This window comes from Daucus carota, chromosome 4 (assembly GCF_001625215.2).
Source record: "Daucus carota subsp. sativus chromosome 4, DH1 v3.0, whole genome shotgun sequence".
NCBI lineage: Eukaryota > Viridiplantae > Streptophyta > Magnoliopsida > Apiales > Apiaceae > Daucus > Daucus carota.
The window spans coordinates 47,122,607-47,137,390 of NC_030384.2; the positions used below are offsets into that span (position 1 = coordinate 47,122,607).

The following is a 14,784-nucleotide window of genomic DNA, read 5'->3' on the forward strand; positions in this document are numbered from 1 at the left end:
TGATATTAAAATATATTAAAAATATATTAGTATTAGTATTCACAAAAGTCCACCTTTGTTATCATGAGTTTAAATGCATTACTTATTTTTGTAAATATGTACAAATTAGTCACATAATCACATTTCTACTGTGCATCAACATAAATGTACAATGATATATTATTTATGAAAAATTAGGATAATTTTTTTAATTTAAATATATAAATTTGGTGTTTTCAATTAAAATAAGTAAAATATGTTATTATAGTTTCACAGTCGATCCTTTTTTTATTTGTTTTAGAATTACATCTTTAATACATTAAATCATGTTAAAAATTTAAATCTTTTCGAATGATATTAAAATAGTAAAATAATAGCTATTATATTATACAATATAAGAAAAATTTTATGGAGACCGCTATTTTATCGGAGACAGAGACTTGCAATCAAAACATTATAAAGTAGTATATTATTTTGTGAACTATGTAGATTTTATTATAAAAATATCATAAATATAGATTAATATTATATAATTAATAATTACAAAAATATTTAATATATAATAGAACTAAAATAAATTACGTATAATTTTTATAATCTATATTAAAAGAATTTCAAAGTAGCATATGAGAAAATAAAATTTTAATATTACACTGCTGACATTAAATTAAAGGAGAACTGTCATCCTACAGCACATGAGTGACAATCTAAGGGTGTATCCTTTTTTTTTTAGGCAGCACAGAACATTGGGCAACTTTCAGGGTGGCAATACATAAGGTTGAACAAAAGTGAAGCTAAACATTGCATTAAACTTAACTTTCAAACATCTTCCACTGCAAAATCTAAAGATCTCAGCCTGAGGGTCTTCGTCTTTCTCTTGCTCTTTCTTTAGAACTTTCTGAGTTCTTTTGACTCGTGTTTCCTCTGCACTCTGAAGTCTGAGCTTCTTGGAGAAGTTCACTTGACTGCTTGCTGGAGGAGTATGCCTACCTCCCCCAATAGAACCACCCGACACAAAACCACGCAACACCCTGTTGCCAGCTTGCATGCCTGAACTAAACTCAACCTTGCATTAAGGGTGCCAGATGAAGCAGCAACAAAACTGCTTTTAAATTGTGCCGTCATCCCTGTCCTCAGTGAGTTCACAGCTGCAGAACGACCAGGAACAACATGCAATGGAGCACTTTTAGATTCTGCATTATATCCGATACCCAGACCAAAGTCCACCCCACGCACGCCTCGATTGCCGCCTCCTCCCCTTCCTTTTGCTCTTTTGCCACCTCCTTTTCGTGCATCACGTTTCGATCTAAATAAAATAAACAAATAAAATAAAGATACTAATAAATCTTTAATATATTTTAATATTATTCAAAATGTATTTAAATTTATTAACATAATGTAATATATTAAAGATGTTATGTTAAAACAAATAAAATAAAGAGTAATGTTTGACGATCAGGCCTAATCTGACCAACAATGGACCTAATCTGCGGCTCAAATCCAAGGTCAAACATTCAATCAGCCTCATCAAGAACCAAGTAAGTTGCTCTGGACATTGTCAGAGCCTTCATCTTTAGCAAGTCTATCAACCTCCCTGGAGTAGCAACAACTATTTCACCTCCTGCTTTCAATTCATTAAACTGTTCAAGTTTAGACATTCCACCATACACTGCAGACACACGTATTTTTGAAAACTTTTTGGCCTCTAAATATATTAAATGTGCTAGTTCTCTAGTAGGTGCACATATAACTCCAATAGGACCCTCTTCTTTCTCAAGCTCAGGCTGATCCATAATATGGACTATCATAGGGAGCACAAAAGCAGCAGTCTTACCTGAACCAGTCTTTGCTATACCAATAATATCTCTTTCGGAGAGCACAACTGGAAAAGCTTGACATTGTATTGACGTAGTCTTCTCATATGCTTGTCCAGATATTGCTTTCATTATCTCAACTGAAAATCCACAGTCCTCAAATATCTTGCTCTGTCACATCAAAACCAGAAACACGGGTGGCTAAGCTCTTCCTGTACTCAGAAACATCTTGCTCTGTCATACAAATCAGTGTCATCTAAATCATTTGATTCAGGCAATTTGAGATATACACAAAACTGAAATAAACCGAGTTAACGGGGTACCTCCAGGACTACTTAATTGTGCAGTTGGATTTGGGTGTTGATTCAGTTTCTCGTATAGACGACGGTGACAGCAGAGACAGAGGAGGCCGCTTCAAACCTGCGACAATTGGCAGAGTATAAAAATCGGATAGTGCAATATCCAAATCCAAATTATAGGCTAAGATTATAGGCTACCTAAGATTAGATAGTGCGACTATAGTTTAATTTGACCATTAGAATATAGATGAAATAACCTGAAACCGCAGTTGGACTTTCAGTAGTTGGCCTGAGCTCTGTTTGGAATACAGACCCATGTCCTCTCCTTTGCATAAAATTTATTCCAGACCCATGGGATTATGTACACACCTGGTAGATGAAGTGCAGAAATCAGCCACAATTTTGAGGATGATTCAGGCGGCGTTACTGCTTTTTAAATTTCTAAATCAGCCACAAAAGAAGTATGTCACATAAATTATGGTTGCAATTTCAAAACCATCACTCGATCAATAGCTTCTGCCAATGCATTGGGCTGCACAACCCAAATTAAGAATAGCAATGCCAAACATCTCAGCTCGTAAAATGGAAGCTGCCATGACAAAATGCAAATCATTTGGATCACCAGTAGTATACTGCAGTGGTTGGGAAACTGTTTAAACTTGTCCCTAGCCTGAGCATCACCCGCATTCACTACAGCAGAGGTATATTTAATTGTATAAAGATAGGCATTTACTTCAGCAAGTATTCCATAATCTGGTAACATAAGCAAAGAGATATTTTGTTATCTTGAAAGCTGTCACTAACTCTTTGACATCTAATTAAATGTAGAATATAGAATTCAAAATTTCCTTAATCTTAGATACAACAGAATTAATAAGATCCAAATATGAGAGTTTTGAATAAACACCTAGAGCGAAGCAGGAGCTTGGGGTTGCTGCAGAGTGGCCTGGTCAATCAGCGTAACACAAATGCCATCATTCATAAGAGCTAATTTCGTATGAGTATCTTTTTCAGTGGTTTTTTCTGAATGAGCTACGCCGGAGGAACCTGTCAGTGCCACATTGTATCAAGTTGTAATTAGTAAGCATATATGATCATATATTATCTATAAGAAATTTAATCGAACATTTGATGTACAAACCGTGTGTAATCTAAAAACAGATAACTCTCTTTCAGGAAGCAATTACAATTGTGATATATGCATCTCAAAATTTAAATTACAACAAAATATATATGTAAGATTAAAACACAGTTGAAATCTCTATAAGAAATTTAATCGAACAGTTAGGTCTACAAACCGTGAGTAATCTAGAATCTGAGTAATTCTCTATTTATCTCACATTCATTATTCTGCAAAATACCAAAGTAAAATGGTCAGCTAAGGAACTACCAAGATTGTATCAAAATAACCATGTAACTTACAATATCCTGATAAAAAAGAGGGATATGAACTTTATATATACATGAATTGAACCAATGAGACCTTGATAATATATAAATCGAATCAATGTGTACCTTGATTGAATAAGTAAGATGATAAGAGATACCTGAAGTCATGAATTTTCAACCAACGCTTGAAGATCATCTCCTGCCCAAACACAAAACAAAATAATGAAGTCAGACGTATCCATAGAAGACGATTTCTTGCAATGAACACAGACTGTAGAAGTTGCTAAAAGCACAATGAATCCATTAACTACCCAGTTTGAAATTTGGCACGTTCGAATCACATGGCTAAAATGTAGGGATAGAGAACTGCAAGTGCAGCGTAACTGAATGTTCAGACCCGTATGTTAACGGGTTGCTCCAACTCTGGAGCAAATATCATTGTATTCAAGTCGGGTATTGACCCATTTTTATCTGGATTATCCAAGAGGCTGTGAAAGGACCAAAAAGGGTTAAATTTAAATAAGAAGCTAAAAAAGTGGAAGGGCAGAAACGGTCTTTTTCCAATTTCTTTGTGTTCAGGAATTAAGAATATATAGATATAGATAAGTAAAATGTCACGTTTTAAAGTATGACACTCATCTGTCAATGAATCAAACTTGAGGGTCACAACTGCAATAATCTCATATACTACCAAATGTCGGAAATTTGATACATCTTGACTGATATTTTGATTTGTTTCCCGTCAGATGTAAATTAAATCAAAATGACAAAATCAAAACTCTAAAAATCAGATCTAAAGCCAAAGCGACATTAAATAATAAATTTAAAAAGGAAAAAGAAAAACAAATGGGACTGCGACAATAGTCCAAGATTCTATTAGAGGCGGCAGTTGGGTTCCCCGTGGAATCGGATGCTCTCAATTTTCAAGGTCAGTAGTATTCTACACTCTTGTGTATCTTATGCTAATCGTCAGTTTATTTTTTGTTTTTTTACGATCTGTGATATTGTCTGAGGATGAAATAAGATTATGCACTCAAGGTGTTTGATGAATTTACTACAACAATAATTTTTATATACGCGCAGATTAAACTGTTGAAAACTCATGATTTTGTGAATAATTTGAGGCTGAAGAATCTGAACTCGAGATTTCAGGATTTATATATTATTATTTTGATATTTAGGAAGTGCCAAGTAAGCGCTTAATAACATTGTTCCCGACTTCAGGCTGTAGGAAGGAGATAGGTTAGTTTGGATTACCTATTAGATGATGCCATGTCAATTTGATTTTGGTTTGAGAACGAAGAGCGATGGATTTCGTGAGGAAATTAAAAAAAATTGTAGCACTAATCATTTCGACCTTACTGGCTGAACTATTGGACATACCACATAACAAAGGTGTGGCAATACTGGATGGGGAAACACAATTCACCCTCATGCCATGCTACCCGAGTTCACTAGGTGCAACCCGAAGGAAGCATAATATTGCATGCTTGAACACCTTAGGATAAAATGGATCATCTGCACCAGCAGACAGCAGTGGCTGATACACTGCCTGTGCATATATTTTCCACCATTGTGCGCATACTTGACTTACAAAACTGATCAGCACAAATTGATGGCTATAGTTTTGTCAAAATCGGCCTTATCCATTTCCAGTAAACTAGTACTTGAAACCATGATTCCTGCGTTACTCTACATTATATATAGGCTGCCATATTTTTGTATGTTGTACATTATCAATTCCTAAACTTGACTTTCATCGCTGGTATCACAATGCTTGTAACATGGTTGCCACAGCGCTCGACTAGTTGAGCAGTGGAGGCAGGGTAGTTGGCTAATTAGTTCGACTTGAAAAAGCCCATATTTTGGTCAATTGGGCAAGTAACCGGGTCAACTAGTTGCTCCGGGTTGTGGACTGGACCCAAACCCAGTCAAAACCCGATTTTAACAAATGAAAACAATTACGTGGCCCTAATTACCTGGTCTAAACCCGATTTCGGATCTTTATTATTGTATCTAAAATTTAAATATAAAAAACATTTTGCTATTTTTTTTTTGAATTTGAAGTTTGGGATTTGTTTAATTATGCTAGGTATATATGCATATTCAAGAATTCTGCAGAATGGAATATTGCAGTTCTCCATTCTGCAGTTGCAGTGGCAGTGAGGTTCTTCACTGTTTTTAAGTCTAACAGCAGTTTCACTCTTCTCTGTATTCAGCAGTTCACCATTCTGTAGACTGCTGCTCTATTTTCTGTAGTTGCATTTTGTAGAACTGCTCTGTTTTTTGCAGTTGCATTCTGCAGAACCTGCTGCTAAATACTAAATTGCCTGATTTCCCTTCGTGCATATATGAAATACTTTTTAAATGTCATTACCTGTTAAAACAAAAGCAAGAGTGCTAATTATTTTGTATGTAGTTTGTCTGTGCAGAATGGACAGTGACTTGCCACTGGAAAAACTATCATTAGGGTCTAAAGATCATTATACCGGGTAATTTCTACCTCACTCCCCCATTTTGTTTCCGCTAGCCAAATTACATGAAAATGGCCTATATTGTGTCTAGATGAACATAATAGCTATTATTGTTTTTGCTGGGAGTCATGTATCATACATTTCGTATCCTCGAGATATTGAGGCATGCATTATATGTTAGGGCTGATTCTAGTGTTGTGTACATCTGTACATGAACTATCCTTTTTCCCTCCTAAGTTACTTATATTATCTGACAGAATAACTCTTGGAATATCAGGGAAAGAACATATGTAGTTTTACTTTCAGCTGGAAGTTTCAATCCTCCAACATATATGCATTTACGTCTTTTTGGTAAGTGCAACCATTTTCCTCGAGCTGTACCTCAATTTAAACTTATCAAGGACATCTGTAAGAATATGAGCCAGTAACTTTAAGTTATGGTACATATTGGAGGGGGAGGTCAATGTACATACATATTTATACACACATATAACTATATATGTAAATTTGTATAACTCTGATTAATTTTTTATATAATTTTTAATGGATTGCTGATTATTTTTAAAGTTTTAAGTGTATATTTATACTCTTGTTGCTAGAGCTTGCAAGAGACGCACTAGATTTAGAGGGGTTCTCTGTTATTGGAGGATATATGTCGCCGGTAAATGATGCATACAAGAAAAAGGTATGTATGTAACTATGTGTATTAGAACATAAAGCATGCACCTTGTTCTTACACCTGAATATGTAGTTAGTGGCTGAATGTGCTTCTCTTTATAGGATCTTTTATCAGCTGGACATCGGATCCCAATGTGTAATCTTGCTTGTAGAAGTTCTGAATTCATAATGGTGGACCCTTGGGAGGTCTTTCTCTTCCCCCACACTTACTATCTCTCTCTCTAGAAATAATATATATGTGTGTGTGTGTGTGTGTCTGTCTGTGTCTTTTTATGAACATACAGATTTCGTGTCACCTGTTTTTTTGTTCTTGCATAAATAATAAATTCTGTATCTCTGTAGTAGGCAAATCAGAGTACCTTTCAGCGGACATTAAGTGTTTTATCCAGAATCAGGAGTTCATTGTGTGATAATGGATTGGTACCGAGTGGTAAGCTTTGAACTTTCTCTTGTTATTCACCTAAAGTCCTAAATTGAAGAACCAGTTCTCTATGATTGAGAAACGCGTGGTCCTAAAAAGTTTGTATTAATAGCATAAGGTATCACGTATAGGTTAAAATAGTCAGGTGACAATAGTTTGTCCTCTGTACTCTATTAAATGTCTGTGGAGTAGTACATTAATTTGTCTATGTGAGTAGGAATTTTGGCTCCTAGCCTTTTATGTACCTCTGTGTTTAAATTATCTTTGATCATGTTATGTTGCTACTGCTTTTTGGCTTATCATTCTACAGATCATGCTGCAATTAGGCATGACATGGCTGATCTGTGTATTTATATATTTCCACGTGTTATACTTATACATGGGGTCAGCCTTTATAAATGATTTTTTTTTGAAAATAATATTCAAGGGTTATAAAGGCATTGATTAATTAGGCAATGTAGACTCTTTTAAATGCCACTTCAAATGTATTATTAAATTGTTGGAGCAAGATAGTTATATCTCTTGGTTGGGCTTTGGCTCCCACAGTGACAGAATGTATTTATAGCACCTAAGCAGATATAAAATATCCAAGCACATTTCTTAGTCCACATCCTTGCATTGTGATATTCCTTTTCTTTCCTTTTCTAGATTGTACTACAATATACTGTTTCTGTGTTTTAGATGTTAGTATTTTCTTTCTTTGCACTCAAACTTTATTGGTAATATATTGTTTTATCTTCTGCTTCTAGCAAACCTTAAAGTCATGCTTATCTGCGGTTCTGATCTACTTGAATCTTTCAGTACTCCTAAAGTATGGATTCCCGAGCAGGTAATTCCAAGTCTATCATCAAATATGTAACTCAAATGCGTCTTTTTCTTGCTAGTGGAGGCTGGATGAATGACTTTAGTTTCTGTATTAATTAGAAATAATTTTCGTCTAAGTTCTGGTTTATGACACCATAATCGTCCTGAAATCTGCCAAATCTAATGCAGCACGAAGCTAAAGAGATCTTGCTAATTGAGGAAATGTTTTATGTTTATTTTTTTTTGATATTTTGGTCCGCTGAAGTGTGGTGCAGGACTGGTTTTGGTTTGATATTCTTAGAAGAATAACGCAGCTACTTAGAGAAAGAATAGACACATTAACAAATGCAAAATCCTTAACATGATTAAGTTGTAGGAATTAGATGGCATAGCACACAAATTATCACATTTGATAATTTGGTTCATAAGAGTGGTGTATAGTTCCTCCATCTAATAAACCAAGTTTATTATTCGCTGATTGCTGATTGGTATACACGCGTTATTTAATCTCTATTTAATTTCACCAGGATAATAATTACAGTACATGAGATTGAGCAATGTGTATCTCCATGCTTTTAAGATATATAATACTCGGCCATTTTGAGCTTTTTGGAACGTGTAATTATGCAATTTCAATCATGTTGATTGGGCTTTCCATACATCATCAAATTGAGTAGAGATCCAAAACATCCAAAATGTTTGTATTTTAAATTATGTGAAACATCAGCAAGTTGTCTGACAGTTGCTACGACTAAAACATCTATGTTGAAGACTTTAGATCTTGTGGAATTTGATTTGTGGAAGGAAGTCATAATGTTTATTTTTAATATATAGGTCAGAACGATATGTAGAGACTATGGCGTCGTTTGCATCCGGCGAGAAGGTCAAGACATTGAGAAACTTATTGCCAGTGATGATATTTTGAATGAATACAAGGTAAAAAGATGCATATATTGAAGTTCTCTTCTTCAAGGTGGTTCCTTTGGGATGAGTTTCCTTTTGTAAAACATGAAAACATTTTCCATATTCTCTTAAACTTGTGAGCATTTTTATACAATTTTTTGCATGTTTCGAGAAAAATATTTTCCTTAAAACAAGTAGAGCCTTAATTTCGGATTGTCTGTGTTAAAACTAAGCTGCTTTATCAGGAATCTGGCATTGAATAGAGAAGTTCATTAGATGACTGCCTTTTAGTTTTGTATCTTCCAGCAATATATGCCAAGTTATTTGAATCGCAAAATGACACAAGTAATACACATATCCTATTGTTTTTCCCATATATGTGCAGAGTAACATCAAAATTGTGGACGAAATTGTTCCGAACCGAATTAGTTCAACAATAGTGAGGTAACTGACGTATCTAAATGTCTAGTTGCTTTGATGAAATATTACTGATTTACTGGTGTGAGGGCTTGCGTGTATTTGTTGGGCTAACTCATATTTGTTGCAGGGATTGTGTTTCCAGGGGTTTGTCTGTAAAATATCTGGTGCCAGACGAAGTAATAGACTACATCAAACAACATAATCTCTACACAAACTCTACATAAACTTGAGAATTGCTTGGCGGGATTGAGAAGGCAGAATTCTTGCTTGTTTAATTTAATAACTTATCGGGTACGGGTAAGATTATCTGGGGATGTGTCAATTATAACTTTGAAAGCAGCAGATGCCTGTTGTGTTGGGTTGCATCATGCATGGCTGTCAATAGATGTTGAGATTACATATTGTTAGTTTAGCAGATATGCAATGACATATTGGCTGTTTTCTTCATACTTTAGCTGTATTGTGCAATTGAAAGCTAAACGTGTTGTCTTGTACTGTAGACAAAGAGAATACTCCATTGATGTGTTGTATTGTATTACCTATTCCTCTGCACCCCGCAGAACTACTTGTAGCATCTTTACTGGGCTTTTCAAACGAGTTTTTAGTTTTTAATTTAAAGATGTAAAAAATAGTGATCGATTTTTTTAAAATTTAAGAGGCTCAAAAGAGAGTATGTAAATATTTTAAAATTATCACAAAATTCTAGTTTGCTAGGAGTAAAATAATATAATAAAACCTTTTAAAAATGATTTAGAAATTCTGTTGGAGATGCTGTCAGCAAAAACAAATACATATTCTTCTTTTCTAAAACTAGTTTAGAATCCGCGCGTTGCGGTGGCGTTGCGGCGGCCTATAAAAATTATATTAATGATTCAATATTAATATTTGTAGAGTATAATAATTTTGTGGCTGTCTATAAAAAATATATTAATAATTAGAAATTAATATTTGTATGATAAAATAAATTTTATATTATAAAAATCTTGATGTAATACCAATACTAATATATAAAATTGCAAAATTTGGACTATAATTCATGGTGAAAAACTGAAATAAATTTCTACACGTAATTAATAATTTAAAGCACGAATCTTAATTTTATTTGTGTTTTTTTTATAAGGTAATAATGTTCTTACATTGTCACTTACTTCTAGTTTTTTTGGATTGATTGTGCACAAAAACATCTAACTTAAATCCGTGAGATAGCGGTTTATAACTACCTTGTCTGTAACAACCTTTATTTTTTAATGCTATATAAACAGCCTTCACTTAAAAGTTGCTTGAACGGAGCAAACAGCTAATGCATGAATAATATTTTCCTGTATACAATGTAAATCATATAAAATTTAACAACAACAAACATGTCCGATGAACAAAACAAATATTATAAAAGAATAACCAACAAACATAAATCACTAATAATTAATTTATTGATATCATTCATCAATATCATGTCAAGACTATATTCTTTTCCCGTGTTTAGATTTGTCGACTCCCACATAGCGGTCTATGACTACCTTTGCTTGCAACAACCTTTATTTTTTTTAATACCATATAAACAGCTTTCACTTATCGTTGCAGAATAACGGCACCACCGAGTTAGAAATCATCAAGAGAATTATCACCAGAGAGAGATAGCGTTGTGGTATTGAGAGAGAGTAGGTTGTGTTTAGATGATCCAAAACCGTACAACCTATAGGGGTATTTATAGGTGCAGAGAGACTTATGTGCTACTCTTTCCCATAATTAAATAATCTGAAACAAAATCAGATTAAAACTTTCAAGCTGCTATATTCCATAAATAATCTGAAACAAATCAGATTCTGAAACTTGCTTCTAATATATCCGAAACTAAAAAAAGTAGTTCTAATTTTTGATATTTTTCATCCTAAAATTCCAGAAAATTAGAAAAATAGAACGGAGCGATGTGAGAGGCGCCACCTACACACCCCTCGCTTCTCCTTTATATGGAAACGAAATCAGATTAAAACTTTCAAGCTATTATATTCCATAAATAATTTGAAACTAAATCAGTGTCTGAAACTTGCTTCCAATATATCCGAAACTAAAAAAAGGTAGTTATATCGCTACTCTTTTATATATAAACAAAATCAGATTAAAACTTTGAAACTACTATATTCCATAAATAATCTGAAACAAAATCAGATTCTTAAATTTGCTTCTATATATCCGAAACTAAAAAAGGTAGTTCTAATTTTGATATTTTTCATCCAAAAATTTCAAAAAATTAGAAAAATAGAACGGAGCGATGTGAGAGGCGCCACCTACACGCCCCTCGCTTCTACTTTATATAAGTATATTGATTTTGCTTATGGAAAAGTGGAGGAGTATTAGATGAAAATTGCTTTACAGGATATACATTAGTTTAAGTTTTGGAAAAAAGAGTATAATAGTTTGATTTCCTAGAAGAGTAAATAAATATCAAAGATAAATTAATTTCAAAACACTGTATAATTAAAAAAAGAAACTCGAAACCGTTTTCCACATTTAACTTGGGATAGGTTTCCAGCTAAGGAAGAGCATGAAAACACTGGCAATACTCTTTTGAATTTCTAATCCGTGAATCACATTAACAAATAATAAGAGTAATTCGCTTACAATTGATATACATAAATTAAAAGAGAAAAAAAACCAAAACACTTGACACTCCCCCCTCAACCTCGAGCAATAAACAAAACCTAAATCACACCTCACAAACCCAGAACTAAAAGAAATACAAAAAATTAGAAAAAAAACAAATCATTTACGGGAAATGATTTATTTAACCCGAGTAAAACAAACCGACAAAAATAAATCAAGTTACTACAGCTGTAACAACACCAACCATACGCTCATCACAATCGCCACTAATCCTCCACCGTTGGATACAACAGCTCCGTTATCATCCGCCGTCTGATCAGCAGGATCTTCATCAGGCGAGTCCGCCGGTGAATCCGACGGCGAATTAGCTACCTTACTCTTCTTCTTCTTCTTCTTCGAGCCTTTAGGCGCATCCGCCGCCTCCGGCGCCGGTGCCGGAGCAGGAGTCGGCGATAAAGCCGCTTTAAACAACTCCTTGGGAAGCAACACATTGTTCAGCGTGTAAATCGCTAACGGCTGCTCATCGAACAATGTGCCCGTTATCCTGGCCGTTACGAGCTTCGTCTTCAACGTCACCTCGTCTCCGTCGTTTTGAACGGTGAGATCGAATTTACTAGCGCCGTCTGTTGCTAACGTGTTCATTAGGCCGTTATTCTGTTTCAACATCTGCATTGACTCGTAAACCGGTACGGCGTGTGATTCGAGAAGCGCTTGCTTCCCGGCGACCGTTAGGTTTTTGAATTTAGGTTGAAACTTTTTGAACGCGTCGTCGAGAGGGCAGAAGATTGTTAATCCGCCGTCGACGTTGTCTTCGTAAGTTTTTAGCGCGTCGGAGGCTGATAATGTGTCGGCGAACACTTTACATCCGTGTGCGGACATGAGTTTCGTGATGTTTTGAGTGCTCGGCGCCGGCGCCGGAGCTTCGGCCTCCGGCGACGTGAGGATCTGACTGATTTGAATGACGGAGAGGTTGTAGGGACGCTCGTCGACGGATTTGACGAAGGAAGCGGGCAAGACGCCGCCGTTATCTTCGGCGCCGAAGCCGACTTTTCCGCCTTTGAGGTCGGTGATGTTGACGAAGCCGGAGGTGCCGGTGGCGGTTCCGGTGGCCTGGAACATGGTGGCGGCTAAGGCGGTGCCGTCGGTGATTTGGTGGAGCTTCTTAGCGCCGAAGTAGTCGAGGAGGACGTGGAGAGAGAGGACGTTTTTCATGGCGGAGATGGAGAGGTGTTTGGCGAGGACGTCGGCCATGCCTGCATTGTCGACGGCGCATACGGTGATGGTAATGCGGCGGTTGATTTCGGCGGCGAGGTGTGTTTCGGTGAGGTAATGGTTGAAAGTCGAGAATTCGGGGTATTTGTTGAGGATTGCGGTGATGTTGTGTGCTGTAATTGTGGTTGAGGAGAGCAGCAATGTGAACGCCAGCACCGCCGTGACGGCGCTCGCCGAGAGAATATGCATTCTGAGAGAGAGAGAGAGATGAGAGTGTGGTTATGGAGGATAAGAAGAGGGGGTTTAGCTGAAGTGGTGAAGTGCAGCAGTAGATGTAGATCTAGGGGGAGGGTATTAAGGGAAATTCACTCAACATAACGTATATATTTTGGAGAAAATGACGGCAGAATCTAGCCTGTTTAAATATGTAAATTTTGTCTAAAATAAGACTGAATAAAGAAGGTAATTAACATAAATTAATTTAGGATTATCGTTAATTTATCAAATTTGTTTTATTAAGATTTATGATTGAAAATGGTATTAATTCGGAAATTTTTTATTGAATTTAGTACAGTATGAAATTATTTAAATTTGAATAAAATGGATAGAGTAGGAATAAAAAAGAAATGGTTGGATTTAGAAAAAGAGAGTCCAATGTTGTTGACCAGGGTGTAAATAAATCCCCACCTCCGACAAATACAATTAAAGATGAGTGGAAGAGTAAAGAACCAAACGAATAAATAAAAGAAAATACAGTAAAAAAGGGAAAGAAGAAGAAGCAGAAGCAAAACAAACGGAGAGCAGTATACGTTAGCAGCGTATCAATTCACGTGGGTGAAGCCAGGCTTTGCCGGTTATGAAAGGGAGTTTTGTTTATCTTAAAAAAGTTATCTATCGATTGTGAAAAGAAATTTTTAATTTATGTTTTTCATTAATTTCTTTCAATAGTTAAAAAAATAAGTTAAATTATCTTTTGAAATGATATTATATATTTTTATAAATCCAACTTTAAAATACAAAAAATTAAATTTTCAACTTTACAAATTCCATCTTATAAATTGTTTAAATAATATCGACTAACTGATCCAATTTATTAATGACTTAATTACCAAAAAAATTATATAATTATTGTGCTTTTTTCAATTTAACCATAATAGTATATTTGTTATAGGATAATGCAAATAACTTTTAAAAATTTTATTTTCAAAACCCAATCTAACTCGTTCATAACCATGGTTAAGTTAAAATTAAGATGGTTGAATATATATTATCAAGTTATTAATTAAATTATATGATCATAAGTTTTATAAATCCTAATTCACAATCTACACAAACACAGAGCGTACTAAAACTTATGTTCGACTATGATTTGTTGAAAACACCGTCCATCAGGTATTGTCTATCGATTATTTTCATGTGATTTATACTGATTTATATCAATCGATAATTTTATTTAAGAAAAAAATAGATTTTTCGTCACCCAACTTATTCTGTATTTAGAAACTTAGCACTAAACGATGATTTTTTTTTGTCACTGATGTTAGGTTCGGATTTTTTTTGTCACTAAAATTAGATTCGGATTTGATTATTAACACTATATTATTCTTTTTAGTATTATGAAAATATAGTAGTAGTTTGTAATATTTTGGTGTTCTAATATGTGTCTATATCTTATTTGTAGTACTCCGTATGTGCCCTAGATAATTTACTTTGAAGGACGAGAGTTTGACACGCATTTTTAAGGCTTCTGAAAGATTTGGTTTCATAAATTATTTTTTCCATATAAAAAT

The 14,784-nt window shown here is 34.7% G+C and overlaps 3 protein-coding genes across 7 annotated transcripts; 1 reads left to right on the forward strand and 2 right to left on the reverse strand.

The window, feature by feature from the left end:
• Positions 1–708: 708 nt before the first annotated feature.
• On the reverse strand, positions 709–3,975 carry LOC135152357 (DEAD-box ATP-dependent RNA helicase 24-like). Of its 3 annotated transcripts, none has more exons than XR_010291428.1 (5): positions 2,350–2,991; positions 2,117–2,213; positions 1,814–2,027; positions 1,462–1,648; positions 709–1,285 (listed from the first exon to the last, which is right to left on the reverse strand). XR_010291428.1 is itself a non-coding variant. In XM_064092457.1 (5 exons), exons 4-5 carry the CDS (start codon positions 1,876–1,878, stop codon positions 937–939), a joined length of 414 nt encoding a protein of 137 aa, XP_063948527.1. In that variant the 5' UTR covers positions 1,879–2,027; positions 2,117–2,213; positions 2,350–2,461; positions 3,000–3,975; the 3' UTR covers positions 709–936. The 3 variants fall into 3 exon arrangements, 2 of the variants coding, with proteins under 2 accessions (XP_063948527.1, XP_063948528.1); XM_064092457.1 differs by lacking the exon at positions 1,462–1,648 and adding an exon at positions 3,000–3,975 and having other exon boundaries at positions 2,350–2,461; XM_064092458.1 differs by lacking the exon at positions 1,462–1,648 and having other exon boundaries at positions 1,814–2,005; positions 2,350–2,973.
• A 292-nt stretch (positions 3,976–4,267) lies between these two features.
• On the forward strand, positions 4,268–9,733 carry LOC108216237 (nicotinamide/nicotinic acid mononucleotide adenylyltransferase). 3 transcript variants are annotated; one of them, XM_017388940.2, is made up of 10 exons: positions 4,268–4,409; positions 5,901–5,973; positions 6,233–6,306; positions 6,555–6,640; positions 6,736–6,819; positions 6,979–7,063; positions 7,804–7,883; positions 8,693–8,794; positions 9,147–9,205; positions 9,309–9,733. In XM_017388940.2, the coding sequence occupies exons 2-10, from the start codon at positions 5,915–5,917 to the stop codon at positions 9,403–9,405; spliced, it is 726 nt and encodes a 241-aa protein (XP_017244429.1). In that variant the 5' UTR covers positions 4,268–4,409; positions 5,901–5,914; the 3' UTR covers positions 9,406–9,733. The 3 variants fall into 3 exon arrangements, with proteins under 3 accessions (XP_017244429.1, XP_017244430.1, XP_017244431.1); XM_017388941.2 differs by having other exon boundaries at positions 4,278–4,409; positions 5,914–5,973; positions 9,309–9,549; XM_017388942.2 differs by having other exon boundaries at positions 4,361–4,409; positions 6,213–6,306.
• Positions 9,734–11,744: 2,011 nt separating this feature from the next.
• Positions 11,745–13,316, reverse strand: LOC108219502 (fasciclin-like arabinogalactan protein 1). Its single transcript, XM_017392981.2, has one exon. It carries the CDS (start codon positions 13,241–13,243, stop codon positions 12,005–12,007), a length of 1,239 nt encoding a protein of 412 aa, XP_017248470.1. The 5' UTR covers positions 13,244–13,316; the 3' UTR covers positions 11,745–12,004.
• Between the last annotated feature and the right edge of the window lie 1,468 nt (positions 13,317–14,784).

Coding starts and splice junctions, on each gene's coding strand:
- LOC108219502 (XM_017392981.2), bottom strand. CDS start 13,243: ATGCATATTCTCTCGGCGAGCGCCGTCACGGCGGTGCTGGCGTTCACA.
- LOC108216237 (XM_017388940.2), top strand. CDS start 5,915: ATGGACAGTGACTTGCCACTGGAAAAACTATCATTAGGGTCTAAAGAT. Junction 6,307..6,554: donor TATGCATTTACGTCTTTTTG/GTAAGTGCAACC, acceptor TCTTGTTGCTAG/AGCTTGCAAGAGACGCACTA. Junction 9,206..9,308: donor ATTAGTTCAACAATAGTGAG/GTAACTGACGTA, acceptor TATTTGTTGCAG/GGATTGTGTTTCCAGGGGTT.
- LOC135152357 (XM_064092457.1), bottom strand. CDS start 1,878: ATGTCAAGCTTTTCCAGTTGTGCTCTCCGAAAGAGATATTATTGGTAT. Junction 1,286..1,813: donor TATAGCAAAGACTGGTTCAG/GTAAGACTGCTG, acceptor TATTTTATTTAG/ATCGAAACGTGATGCACGAA.